At 40.9% G+C, this 15,010-nt stretch overlaps 1 protein-coding gene across 5 annotated transcripts in view; it reads left to right on the top strand.

Annotated features, from left to right (window-relative positions):
- LOC126481642 (serine/threonine-protein phosphatase 4 regulatory subunit 1-like) overlaps positions 1-15,010 on the top strand; it is a 341,775-nt gene that overhangs the window by 283,908 nt on the left and 42,857 nt on the right. For all 5 annotated transcript variants that reach the window (XM_050105543.1, XM_050105542.1, XM_050105544.1 and 2 more), the window contains 2 exons: positions 6,175-6,317; positions 7,068-7,214. In XM_050105543.1, coding sequence (XP_049961500.1) covers positions 6,175-6,317; positions 7,068-7,214 — 290 coding nt within the window. The remainder of the gene's footprint in view (positions 1-6,174; positions 6,318-7,067; positions 7,215-15,010) is intronic.

Here is a 15,010-nt window from a genome sequence, read left to right as displayed (position 1 = left end):
GATGCACTGTAAGCGAGAAACACCAGAGAAGACAGCCACTTGAATAATCTACTGAAACGGTTTGATGCTTCTGGAAACGCACGTAATCGGTAACAGTGATTGTCTTCCAGTAATTTTCTTCTATGGGTTGTCTTAAGCACGATACACACGTGCAAACTGAGTGTTAACTTGTCGCACGTCCTACTCTAACCTCTGAAAATTGTGTGCGTCATTATATTGAGCCTTCCTGAAGTTAAATCTTTGGGTACCTAAACAAAAGTGGGCTTCGCACATTCGGGTAATGGTTCTGATTTTAAAGTCTTCACTGTGTGGGAAGGCCTTACTGGCGGAGGTAGTACGTTAGTAACGTTTCATTTTCTGGATCACATTCTAGAGTTGAGAGGCCGAAGAAGATACCATCCCCAAATTTACTCTTTCATTAGCCTGCGGACAGCCGTCCACCGACATTCTGTTCCCAGAGAACAGCGCTGCACTGCTTTGTACCAAAGTGTCTTACCTCCGTTATTACGGTAATATAAGGAGCGCTCAAAAAGTTTCCGTGTGAGGGCGTTGCTGCAGCGTGTATGCAGTGTAGCGAGACTCTCAAGCAAGTATATAAGCATTAACATCTACGCAGGTGACTAGTATGGCATTTGTGTCTTTCCAAAGTGCGTACTGTAAATGCTGGAACCTGAATTCTGGCGGCGTTATTAACAAATGCGCCAAAACATTATTTTGGCTGCCGAAGGACAAACACCGGTTGACATCTATGAGAAAGTGAATGTGTATGGGGGCAGCATGTCTGTCAAAACCATCATTGTGGAATGGTGCGCAAAGTTCCGCAATGGTCGCGATTGACACAGGACGCCGGTCGATATGGGAGGTCAGCCTCGTAACACACTTTACGCTAACTCAAGTGGGAGACACTTGTTACTCGAGCACCTGTCCTATAATCCCGGCATCTCCCCATGCGATTAGCACGCATTCAGCCCTTAAAAAGCTTCGGAAGACCCTTGGTTTCTATCTGACGAGGACCACTCACACAGTGAAACACGTTATTTTACCAAACGGGTATCCTTAACCAGATGCGTCGGTGGGATTATTGCCTCAATGCCCAAGGAGATTTTGCCTGTTTGACATAGCGATTCTGGACTGAACGGCCTTCGAACGGAAACTTTTTGATCACCCTCTTTACACGATCCAGTCACGTCGTGACCACCGCCTATGTAATGTATCGACGTGCAGTAATCACTCAGACGGCAGATGGCAACACTAGCGTGGAGGGCATATAAAGCTTGTCGTGGCTGCGGCAAACAGTGCATTCCTTGCCGCAATGTATAGACGGAGTGATTATCTGATCAAGAGGACATGATGGAATTTAGGGCCAGGGGTGAAAGCATTTCCGAAATGACTAAGTTTGTAAACAGTTCGCGTGCCGTCCTGATTACAGTATACCGTGCATGGCAAAACGGCGCTGTCAAAAATAGGCTCAGAGGTACGTGTGGTACACCACGGGCCATGGACTACAGGGGTGAAAGACTGCTGTCGAGATCTGTATGGGCAAGTAAGCGTGCAACTGATGAGCAACTGATAGCCTTGATTAACCAAGGGGCTACCAACAGTGTTTGCTTAACGACCGTTCAGCGAAAGTTGCTGCGTATGGCCCACTTGGTTCACGCACACATGCTGACTGCTATTCATCGGCGACGAAGACTGGAATTCACACATCAGTACCGCAAACGGGACGCCCACTGTGTGGCCTTTTCAGATGAATAACGTTTTTCTCTCCATCAGACAGATGGCTGTTGGCGTGCACAGAGTGAAACGTCTGAAAACAAACAAGTAGGCAGCGCTATGATATGGGAATATTTTTGCGGCGTTCCTGAGTGAGCCCATCATTCTGAAAGGTACATCCAGTTATGACTCCATCCTTTCAGGAAATCACCCGTACACATTTTTTCCTGGGCATGATGGCTTCTACCAGCAGGGCAATGAAACATGCCACACAGCTCGCATTTTACTTCTGTAGTTCGAAAAGCACCAGGATGAGTTAGCGTGCTCACCTGGCCACCAAACTCCCCGGATTCAAACCCAATCGTGAATCTGTGATCTCGATTGGGTTGTTCGCCACATGGATTCTCAACCGAGAAGCTTAGCGTAGGTGGCTGCGCCCTTGGAGTGGGCGTGGCCTTGTATATCTGTCGGCACCTTCTAGAACTTCATGGGCTATACCTCACATCTGGAAGCGGTTCGTCTGCAAGAGGTGGTTATGCAGATTTTTGACAGGTGGTAAGATTAATGTGGCTGGTCAATTTACATTTAACTTAAGAGTGTAACAGCATTCCTGTTACTTTAAATTCAGTGACGTTTTGAACACTTTTCCGTATCTTTCGAACAGTTTCTTCCTCATAGAAAACAAAGTACATAATTAATTAGGGTTTTGTCAGTTTTATTCACATATATTCAAAAGGCAGTAATAGCTTTTAAACAATGCTCTGCCTTTCTGTTTTTACGTGCAAATGTATCGAAAACTACTGATAAAAACAGAAGGCAACTTCTTCCACCTTAACAGCATTTCCGCGCTTCCTGAGCTGAACAGATCCGAGCTCAGAGTGAAGAAATTACGCCCCATGAGCAGAGTTGTAGCCGAGTGTTCCTACCTTTCACGTTAGCACGTGTGATATGATTTTATCGTACCCCTTTCCGGCTATTGTATCATGTTGTTTGCAGTTGTTGAATGAAGACTATTGTCCTTTGTGAAATCATTTTCGAAAGTTTTGTATTCACATTCAGATACTAATTTGCCAGACTATTTGTGTACGAAGACCAAAATTGTGTACTCCAGATATCCCCATTGTGGCGAGCTTTAACAATGGAAGGCGGATGTTCTAATAAGGCAATAAGGCACAAGAGGTGATCATGGAACAGAACGCCTTAAACACTTGTGCCACTTTATTATAATAGTAGGTTAATAAATATAATTACGTCGGACGTATCTTCAAATTTTTGGCGGAAAAAAAATGATAGTGATAGATTACTTCCAGTGCTTTAAAAACGTTTACTCCAGTCATCTGGAAATGATGCCATACAGCGTTATTATTTTAAATTGACAATTGCTAAGTGATTAGTCGCTAATGATTAGTTTCCTCGCGGGTTAAATAGGCAAGTTGCTGGGCTCCTCACAGCGTTTGGCATGCAATGTGTACTACGTATTATACGGATAAGCAGGCTTAGAAGATAGCAGTGACAGTAAGTGCAAAATAGTTTCTCCTGTCGTCGACAGTTCGTAGTGAAATGCATTCGAGAGTGTACTGGTTCTTTATGCCGATCTTGGTGAGATACGCAATGTATTGGATGAGATTAGGAATGAACATTAACGTCGTAAGTAGTCGGAGGCCCTGACTACACAAGCACGGCTCACTCTCCTGCAGCATGCAGATCGGGACGCGTGACGTCTCTTCAGCTGCACACGCACCCGCGGCGTTTTTGACGTGTCTGCACGCGGCCCCGCGGCCGGGCCGCGTAGTTGTACGCACGCCGTAGTACTACGCTGGCCGCCGCTTATTGATCGCCCGGCTCAATGGGCGCCGGCCGCTGCCACGCCTCATTCACAGCGCCGCGCGCGTCTCGGCCGCAGCAACAGCCGCGCCACATCGATTCAAGGCCCCCCACGCTAGTCGTTTGAAGAGCAGAAAATGGCATACCTGCATGGAAGCAAAAGAGAGAGTTGTCTTGGTTTCCAAGTCTGAAAGAGGTATTCCCTAGGACATGGGGTGTTATCAACAATAACCTGAAAAATTAGGCCCAGTGAGTCTGCAAATGAAAAGAAATTCCGACTTACATGGAAAATAACAGGGAGTATTAGAATCAAATGTTTCTATCCGATATCAAGTTGGACATTTGACTGTAGAGTAATTCATAAACAACAATAATTTGATAAAACAGAATACTGCAAACATGTAGTGGTGATGGTGTTAAACTGCCCCAGTGTCCACTGAGAAAACACACATCAATATTGTTCATTAACAGGCTTGTGGAGTAACACTGAACACTTCCTCAGACAACTGGATCCAACTACTTCTTACAGCACATGCTGCAAAGAAAATTTCTAAACCTTTTGACTTAAAACTTATTAAATTCCCCATTTTAAAATGTACTTCTGTGTGAGGGGAGAGACTGTGTGAATGCTCTACCAGTGTGCACACTTAAAAATCAAAAACTTAATGCACTTTGCAATTAATCTTCCCATCTAATTGACTGAGAATAGTTTGTGCAGTGAATGGTCCCACATGACTGGTGAAAACACAAGCCACCCTTATGTAGAGCCAGGTAAAGAGTTGATTCACAAAATGCATTAAACACTGTTGTCTAATAACGTGCTGTTGAGAGCTCTCTCTCAAATGTGTGATTTGATTAATTTATAAGTTTATTCAGCAGAAAATGCTCAACATAAAGGGAAGTAGAGTTAGAGTAGGATATGTTACACAGGCCCAGCATCACTGTGACTGCCAAATATCGATGCTGTGGTCTATAGAAAACATGATTCTAAGGAAGTCGGAAACACTCCACACCGCACGGGGTAGCTGTGCTGTCTGAGCCACCTTGTCAGGGATCACGTAGCACCCCCACCCTCCTGTCGGAGTTTTGAGCCCTCCCTTGGATACGGGTGTGCGTGTGTTGTCCTTAGCATAAGTTAGTTTAAGTTTGGTCCCATAGGAACTTACCACAAATAAAATTAATGCTTGGTGTAATGAATGGAGGCATTATTTATGTGGATAAATGCAAGACAATGCCCATAACAAAGAGAATCTGGCAGAATCAGATTACAAGATCAGTGCTGAAGATGACCTGGGACAACAGTATAAAATCAGTAGCACGAAAAGCGGATGGAAGAACATAGATTTCTTTGGAGAAACCTGGAGAAGTGGTATATATTAAGGAAGTTGCACAAAAGACGCTAGTATGGCCAGTTCTGGAGTACTGCTCCAGCTTTTCGAATCCTTATTAAGGAGTCGTTACAGCAGACACACTTAAAATGCTACATGTGGCTAGGATTGTATGTATGTAAAGAGGTGGTGTTGATAGTATGGGGCATTTTTCATGGTTATGTTGTGATCCCATTATTATGTTTATAAAAATGGTAAATCGGGAGGATATGAAAACATTTTACAGCAAAGTTGTGGGATAGAAAAGACCCACTGGTAAACTCCTCAAGCAAGTATAATAGGGATGTTTGAGGAATTTTAAGAAGGACAATTGGGAAAAAATGGACATTGTCACACTCCTTGTGGGTAGATTTAAAGCAACAGTCTTAGAGGAAGGCTATGTGACAATTCTGTTCCAGCCACTGCATGTCACTCTGGGACATAGCAGTAATATATGTGAGCTTGTAAAGGCATATTGAGTGATTTTTTCCCCCCCACTTACTATGCATATCGAAAAAAGCAGAAATTCCCGAATATTAGTCCAAAGCATTATTCGCCAGACAGGATAACCGCTGGCTGAGTGCAGATGTATGTACTGGGAAAGGACAGAGTCCAAATAGTTTTATGGCTATTAAGTCAGTTAATGTGACACTACTTCTTCAATTAATTAATTGTTCTCCCCAACACTTCAATAAATGATTTCCAGTGTAAAGGAAATCCTACAATGTTGCAATAGGCATTTCTTAAACTATCATACATAAAGCAACATAACTTAACAAGGTTGGAATCTGAGTGAAGTGAGAGAATGTGGCTTCCTAGGCATGGGCTTTCTTGTGGGACACATTTTGTTGCCAATAATCAGTGATTATTTTTTACAGTTATTGTGAATACTGATGAAACAATTGCTATGGTGCACTAATTGGTTCTTCTGTTGCGCAATGAATATATTTAAAGTAAATTCTTAACTGGAGCTTGACTTATTTTCCTGACTGAACTGCTGTACCTTGCTGTGTTGCTTATGTTAAAAGGTTATACGTGAAACAGAAGATAGGAAAATGAAGAAAATGTCGCCCAGCTTTCATTTAGTGCATTCTTCCGTACCTGTGTACTTGCCTGTGATCAAAATTAGTAATGGCTACCAAATTTTGTTTCAGTTATACCTTTGTTCTAGGATAGCATCCTCAGATATTCAAAATTTTGAATGCATCTGTGCCACATACTGTCTTCTGCGTTGAAACATCTCGCCACAGTTTATTTTAATTTGTTTCAGAGGTGACAGTACGTGCTGAGATAGTGCAGACTCTACCGCCCATTGCAATGCTGTGCCACAATGACCGGGAACAGCTTCATCACTTAGTACCGGACATAATCTTGCCACTTGTTTTGAAGCTTCTAACTGATACAGACAACCAGGTAAGTTTGAATTTTCTACCACATTCACAAGCAGTAAATTGCTAAAATTTTTGCTATAGGTTTTCCGCAAGGTGTGTGTGTGTGTGTGTGTGTGTGTGTGTGTGTGTGTGTGTGTGTGTGTGTGTGTGTGTGTGTGTGCAGGTCTCCTCCCATCAACCACATCTTTTTATTCTTCACTGACAAAAGGCACGTCACATACATGATTGCTTTGATACTAGGTGGAAACCAAAGTATGTAATAAAACTTGGCTGTTTGAAATGTTCGTGGTGATACTGTAAGCAGGAAAAAAATTAGCTAAATTTTCATGATGGTTGGTATGTACATGTTTTTGATCACTAACAGTGATAGCCAGTGTAGACTTCACAGTATAACTGTTTCTCATTTATGTTTCCGTGGTTTAATTACACGGATTGTAATGCAGGTCCATCTTTTTACGCTGTTCCAACCGCTCAAGACTTGGTCTACCAAGATTTTGTTCACGTATTTCAAATTGTGTATACACACATAAATAATGAAATAATAAATGTAGTGAAGTAATCAGACGTAAATTCCTTCTTTAAATGTACTCGGAGGCAAAGTAGTATTTGAAAGATCTGTTATGCTTTCAAAAGAAAGGTGGTAGTGGTGATGAGGAATAGGGAGATCACACACATTCAGATGTTACTTGACACGAGTAAATTCCTGTAGTACATTCATGTGGAGAACAAAAAATACCGTACAAAATATTAATACCTGACTGGAAACTTTCAGGTCTGGAAGACAGCGCAGAGGACGTTGTTGCTGCTGATGGAGGAAGGATTAGTGGAACCTAGCACCATTGAGGAACAAGTGTGTCCTGTCATTCTGATGCTCACTGAAGATAACAGTCCCACAGAATTCCACGTAGAAACAGTTTCAGTAAGTTGGTCTTTCTAGTGAGTTATGTGAAGCTATGGCATTAAAAATATTCTTTAATGGCTTTAAATATTAAAAGCTTCAACTAGGAAAGGTGTTTAGTATGCATTTAAGAATACAAAATAAAATCTGTATAGTACTGGTTTTTGAAATACTCCTTTGTGTAAGTATATAATTTGTAATTGCTCATATAGTTTTGTATGTCTGTCTGAGGTATGTTCCTTGTGGTTGTGTGTGACTTGGAATAAAGGGAGTTAAAATGTTGTATAGTATTGTGGGCAGATTCGAGTAATGTTACCCTTATTTGCTCACTTTAAATGTGCTTCTTAGTTGATGATAAACCAGCAGTTGTGTGTTAAAGCAGAGAAAATTGGCATAGAGGTGAAGATTGGTGGGGCCTGTTTTGAAATAACATGGCAGTTCTGTTACTCTTCATGCATTACATTGTTTTCACCTCCTAAAGTGACTGTTCCATGTGAAAAGAGACATTGTAGCTAATGCCCTATATAGGGAAATCATTTGAATGAATGACAAGAAGCTACTCAGGCAAGTTGCTCTTGCAAAGTTCACATTGTAGTGGTAGTCAGCACAGCAAAGAGTTCATTGGTTGTATTGTGAAGTGGAAGTAACTCTGACTGCAGCTCATGTGACAGTGTGTAATAGGTGGATGAATAGGTAAAACATAAGGCCTGTACTGTTAACTGTGTAACTCTGGTTCTTAATGGAATGGTAATATTAATCATTAGTCAAGTGGTCTAGGGGTCACCATTTGACCATCTCCAATTTATTCAAATTTGAGGTACAGATTTGCTAAATAAAGATGAAATGTATTTCCAGATTTCTAGCTCATAAGTTTTAATACTTTGTGGGTAGGAGCCTCTTAAGTGAATGGTGTGAAGATATTTCTCAAACATTTCAAAATTTGCTATTCAAAGTGCTGTAATGCAGTGGATAATTCTGGTAAAGCTGTTGAACAATTTGCTATTAGCTGATTACTTTTGCAGCTGGCATTAAAATTTATTGGTAAATTTTGCCACAACTTACCTTCTCCAAAAACGTCACTTTACCTTTATGTAGGTGGCTTAGAAACTTCTCATTTTCTGAACTTACTGCTTGGTAGTTTTTCTAAAACCTGTAAGTTTTATAACTTTTGAGTTCATTGTTTTTGAGACAGTGGTGTGAAGTTGCCCAAAAACAAATTTGCTTTCAGTGGGTGGTTTTTGTGGTCCTTGTATATCAGGATGATACTTAATCAACACTTCAACTAAGTAGCATTTGAATAGCATCTTTTCCTCTACAGGATATCACATTTCCATCAGTGGTTTTTTTTTAGCAGGAGATCCACAATTACGCAGTATTGTTTGTTATACAAATAACAATTCACTGGTTTCAGAGAAACATGAATATAAATGCAGTGTAATTGAGCTGCCCCTGCCACTGCCGTTCTATGCAATCCACAATGTTGTAGGTGGCCTTCGTGAATTATGCACAAGATTTTCACATTTTTCACAGCTGCGAAATGAGCACGATAATTTTGTAGGAAATTTAATGTAATTGAATTTTGTATTAGGATAAGTTTTCGCCGGAGGCTATGATTTGAGTTATTAAAGAAAAGTTTGTGAAGTGACTTTCAAATGCACCCCCACTTAGCTTCCATTGGGTCAGGATTTCTAGATGTTAAGGCATTCCAATGTACCACTCTAAATGCACTTGCAACTACACAAATAATTTTTCACATTTTACTGAAGTTTAGTGAATTTTAACCGTATAAAATAAACAACTGCATCATATTTGTCAGGACTACTGACTGCAAAACCACTGTGGTTGTAAGGATTAAGTTAGGATCAGATTGTCGACATAATTATTTTAACATAATGTTCACGAGGTGTTTTTCATTAATTGCACTCACAAATGCATTTATATTGATAATGTTAACAAAGTAGCTGACCATGCTGGGGCATAATTGCCTAATAAGTACAGACAGAAATAGGTCGAATATTGAAAATAGTTTATGTAGTCGGAAATTTTTATGTAGTGGTAGGAGTGAGTGCCATGAACAAGATACTAGAAATCCTGACAGGAGAGGGATCATTGAGGGGTCGAGGTGAACTTAAAGGTCACTTTTGTACATTTTTCTTGAATAACTTCAAAACCATGGCCTTCAGCGGAAAATATATCCACTTCAAAATTTAATTACATTAAATTTCTTACAAAAAGGCCCTGCTCATTTTTTCTGAAAGACGATTCATAGTGAGTGAGAGAATAGGAAAATTGTATGCTTCGTTTTGAAGACCAGCTATAACATTGCAGGTTTGCGTAAAATGACAGTGGTAGAGGTGGATGAATCACCCTGTATAAGAGAGATTCGAAAAATGTCCTCTTGCGTTAAATTGCTGCTGACGATCTACTTTTTGTCATTTTACTTTATTATTTATTTCTTTGTTTATCCCAGAAACAAGATTTTTTTGGAATACAGTTCGGTGAACATCAGCTGCAGAATCCATCAAAATATCTTGGAAATGTTGGCTTGTTGGTAGTCATGTTGACCTCTTTTGTTTTTGAGGAGTAAGGTGATGCAACAGCTTTAAACTACAAGCATATTTAAACAATATATGGAACAGTGTCTCAATTGCATAATTGTATTCATATCTGGTTATTTGATTTTCCTGTGTTACATGTTCCACATCATACCAAAAAAACTATGAATAATGGTGAAACATTAGGCTTATTCTGTAAAGATTTCAACTTTTCAGAACCATTTCACACAAAGTGAAAAAAGTATTAAACTTCAATAGTTTAATCAAACTGAATTTTGGTGGATATTGTAATGCTGTTGTTTTGAATATGTGAAAATCTGCCAGTGTGTCCTTTTTGTGACTGGACTGGTTTAGGTTGTCATTTGATGACAAAACAATTGCAACAAATGTCTGCTAAACTGTGGGGTCATTCTGGCCTGAGATTATGTAATGGATTTACAGGTTTGTATTAATGGTAAAACCACTTTGCTGACAAATTTTAATTTGTGCAAAGATTGTTCTGTTTTCAAAGAAAAATCATCACAATCAGAAAAACTAAGGATGAATTAAATTTGGGCAAATTAGCTGAAAAATTTTATTAGTTAATGTTAAAAAAACTTAGGCTTCATCTGATGATGTATATGTGCAGATCAAAGCATGTGGTAGGTTTCATAGCAGTTTCACGTCTTCGATCATCTTATTTAGTTCCGTAAACACGATGTAAAAGGTCATTTCAAAAACAATTGATTAGGCTCAAAGCTGAAAAAGTAGGCAAGTGGCATCTGCAAATGGCTTACACTCTAGTGAGCTGCAGCAGCCAGCAGGTTCTGGTAAAACATCGCGCATGAAATTTCCACATTGTACTCATCCTGCGAAATTTCAGATTCTTGCATTGATGCTAAGGAGATGGTCCTTTAACAAATCTCAGCAGAATTTTGTATGTGAGTGAATAATTAAAACAAAGATAGTCAGAAAGGCGTGCTAGCAGTGCAAAGGAAAAAGAAGGGCAACAATCTTTGCGATCAAGCAGAGACTATACATGAGGGTGTCAAGTTTCAGAATTGATGGAAGGAAAGTTTGGAAACAAAAATGTCACTAAGAAGTATGAAACCAATGTTAATTCTTTGTTGAAGCAAGCAAGAGCAAAGAATTGGATTCTCTAAATTCTGTGAATACAGACAAAAATGTTGCCAAACAGAGGCTTCAGAGTAACATCAAGGACATTATATTTTAATGACACTATTCAATCAAAAACTTGCATTCTGCTTCGTTGTGAGCGTTCTCCTAGATGAAACTTTCTCAACACTAACCCAGCCGATCAGACTCGACCAAGTGTGACACCCCCCCCCCCCCCCCCGCCCTCCCCCTGTGGCGGTCACTTCCTCCTAACACTGCAGAATTTCTTAACCTCAAATTGTGTCTCACCATCATTCTGCAAATCCTTTAATTTGCAAGCTAACCTTAAATCTGCAAAAGAACCGCAATCCACCACCTAAAAGTGGACCCTAGCTGTACAATACTACCTGCTAACAAAGGCTTCACCACTGTGGTTTTGAACCACAGAGATTACCTGACTAAAGCACTCCACCAGCTGTCGGATTCGTCTAACAACAAAGCCCGCCATAGTGACGATTTCAGAAATCCAGCAGAATCTCCACTCTCCACCTCAAAGACTTCGGATCATACAAGAACCCCCCCCCCCCTCCCCCCCCCCCCCTCTCTCTCTCTCTCTCTCTCTCTCTCTCTCTCTCTCTCTCGCACTGTGTGTGTCTGTGTCTTGCAACCTACCCTTCTATAGAAAAGACAAACCATTTCCTCCACAGACCCTGTTCCTTTACCACATGATGTCCTGCTCATCACTATTCCTGTCACCTACCTTTACACGAACATCCCTAATGCCCAAGGCCTTATTGAACACTACCTATCCCAGTGCCCAATGGATTCCAAAACTCCTTCCTGATCACCATGATCAATTAAATCTTCAACCACAATTACTCCACATTTGAAGGAATCTCGCACAAATAAATTTATGGTATGGCAATTGGCACCCACATGGCACTATCCTATGTAAACCTGTTCATGGACCATATAGTGGAATCATTCCTAACCACCCAGAATCTGAAATTCTCACCTGGTTCTTATTCATTGACACCCTCCTAGGCCGGCTGAAGTGGCCGTGAGGTTCTAGGCACTGCAGTCTGGAGCCACGCGACCGCTACGGTCGCAGGTTCGAATCCTGCCTCGGGCATGGATGTGTGTGATGTCCTTAGGTTAGTTAGGTTTAATTAGTTCTTAGTTCTAGGCGACTGATGACCTCAGAAGTTAAGTCGCATAGTGCTCAGAGCCATTTGACACCCTCCTAATCTGGATCAAGGGTGAGGGCACCATGTCCACATTCCTCGAGCACCTCCTCCCTCATTTGCTTCACCTGGACCTCCTGAACGTAGCAAGATAGCTTCTTTAATGTTGGCCACTATGCCAAAGGTTGCTACATTGGTACCTCTATCCATGTCAAACCAACCAACCAACCAACCAACCTACCTACCTACCTACTACCACCAGCAATAACTTCACTTAGACAACTGCCACCCATTCCATACCAGTAAGTCCCTTCCTTACTGCCTAGCCACCCATGACTGTTACATCTACAGTGATGAGCAGCTGCTATCCATTTATACGAATGATCTCACTGAAACCTTCACAAACTGAAATTACCCCCCAACCTTGTCCAGAAACAGATCTCCCATGCTTTCTGTCTTCAGTCACCCAATACCTACAGAAGTTCTACCATCTGGCCACAAAGCAACATTTCCCTCTTGACTTGGTACTACCTAGGACTGGAGCAACTGAATCACATTCTCTGCCATAGTTTCAAAAGCCTTGTGTCATGCTGTAAAATGAGGAATACCCTACCCACTAAGATTTCCCCCTCTCCCTCAGTGGTATTCTTCCACCCACAAAACCTACATAATAATCTTCTCCAAGCCCTACTCCACCCATGCTCCCAATCCCTTGCCTCATAGCTCTTATCCCTGTAATAGATCTAGACACAAGACCTTCCCCACCCATCCTATCGCCAACTAGTACATACTCCAGTCAACACCTCACCTGTCCCATCAAAGATGGGGCTACCTGTGAAAGCTATCATATGATCTATAAACTAATTTGCAACCACTGTATTACATTGTGTGTGACCATAACAGTGAACACGATGGCTGTCTGTGTGAATGGCCACCAATAAACTGTGACTAAGAGACAGTGGAACCACCTATCACAATATTATTCCATTCAGTGACTGGTTCACAGCGTGTGTGATTTGGATCCTTCCTACAAACACAAGCTTTTCTGAATTGTGCAGGTGGAACTCAAGGTGTCCTGCTATCCCTCCCTTTTTTGCCACCCCATCCGTCTCATCATCATCTCCACCACCCATAATGCTTCTCCCATTGTGTGCAGTTGCTCGTAGTCCTGCATTGGTGGCCAGAGGGAGAGGTGTGTGTGTGTGTGTGTGTGTGTGTGTGTGTGTGTGTGTGTGTGTGTGTGTGTGTGTGTGTGTGTGTGCGCGCGCGCTACCTTTGGCATAGTGTGGAAGGCCTTTTGGCTGGACTAATCTCCCCACACACGGTGAGCAGCAATCCATCCTTTTTATGATAATGACATGGTACAGTTGCTACTTTAAAAAATATTACACACTCCAAAACTGATTTGCGTGAGAAACTTTCCTGGATAATTGTAGTCTTTCGAAGAATAAAAGCAAAGCTTGAGAGCTTTGCCACAATTATTCACTACATTACAGCACTTGAAACTAAAATTTTTAAATGTTGGACCAACATTTGCATTCTATTCGCTTAAGAGGTTTCTACTCGAAAGTATAAAAATTTGGGAGCTAAAAATTTATAAATCTATTTTGGTCATTTGGTAAATATGCATATCCAATTTCAACAAAATCCGGCCTAAACAACTTGACACAGAATCACTCAAAAAGAAGTTTTGATCAAAACTTCCAAATTATCAGTAGGGTAAATCTGTCAAACTGTATTGTACACACTAAAAGGATATCAACTCAAGATGTGTGCCTATCTCCCAGGCAACCACAAAAAAATTCTACCTTACTGGTAAGGATTAGTGTTTTTATAGAAGTTACCATTGTAATGGAAATTTGCTTGCTACATCATAGAATACAACCTGAGCCTTTCCCTTCCAATGATACAAAGGTTTGCTGGGAAAGACACTTGGTTATACTGGGGTAGGCATGTGCATGAAAGTCGCCAAAAATTAAGACTTGCACCAGAACATTGAGCCACATGAAATTGTTATACTACTGCATAAACTTGCTGCGTGTCTTGGGTTCTAAACAATTTCAGGGCATAGACACCTGCTCGATGCATCAAAGAGTGTAGTGTCAATTCTGAGGTAACGTGTTAATGCAATTATTCATGTCAATGCTGATTTGTTGGTTCAGAGGAAGTTCATACCTTCCAGAGCATAGTACCCTCTCAAAAATCACTGTAGATCTTGTTTTTTACATACTATTACCGCTTATGGAAGGATCAGCATGTAAATATTGATAACTCCACAACATTTGTCTCTGTTGATAGTTTAGAGATTATTAGTTCAGTAGAAATAATAAAGTTTACTGAGAATGGGCCAACAAAATTTGCTGTGGCAATTACTGTATAAACACGCTAAATGTTGAATCCGTCTTCAGGGTTAATGACCTGCCAGCATTGTCAGTATTTTACTAAACATTTGAATGCATTCTGTCGGTTCTTAGGGGGGTCTACAGTTATGCAGTAACGTTTGAATATTAGCAACTTCGTCAAATCAGCATCTAAAGCAGGGGTGTCCAACCTTTCACCTGACCAGGGCTACACTGGAAGAAGAGTATTTTTTTGGGCCGCGCATAACTCATTTAACATGAATAGCAGAAGGGGGAATAGCATCCTATGGTGAGAGTTTGTTGAAAATGTTCCACTTATGATAACTTCAAGTAAACAAAATTTTATGGAACACTTCTTTCCTGATCGTGTGATAAGTGCCCACTTCTTGGGCCGCATGTGACACGCAGATCTGGTCACCCCTGATCAAGAGCATGACTTGGGTGGTAATTTGTAACAGTCTGTTTGTAATAGTAAACATATTGTTTGGGTTTTGTAAACTTTGCATTAAGGGCTGAATGTTTGCTTAAGATGTGGAAGCTATTAGGCCCAAGTCTGCCTCAGTAGAGCCAAGGAGACTAATTTGTTTCGCCAATATTTACGTACTTTCTATGTATAGAAACAA

Source organism: Schistocerca serialis, chromosome 5 (assembly GCF_023864345.2).
Source record: "Schistocerca serialis cubense isolate TAMUIC-IGC-003099 chromosome 5, iqSchSeri2.2, whole genome shotgun sequence".
Classification (NCBI taxonomy): Eukaryota; Metazoa; Arthropoda; class Insecta; order Orthoptera; family Acrididae; genus Schistocerca; species Schistocerca serialis.
Note: the sequence above shows the minus strand (reverse complement) of the source record. Positions and strands in the feature narration are given on the sequence as shown.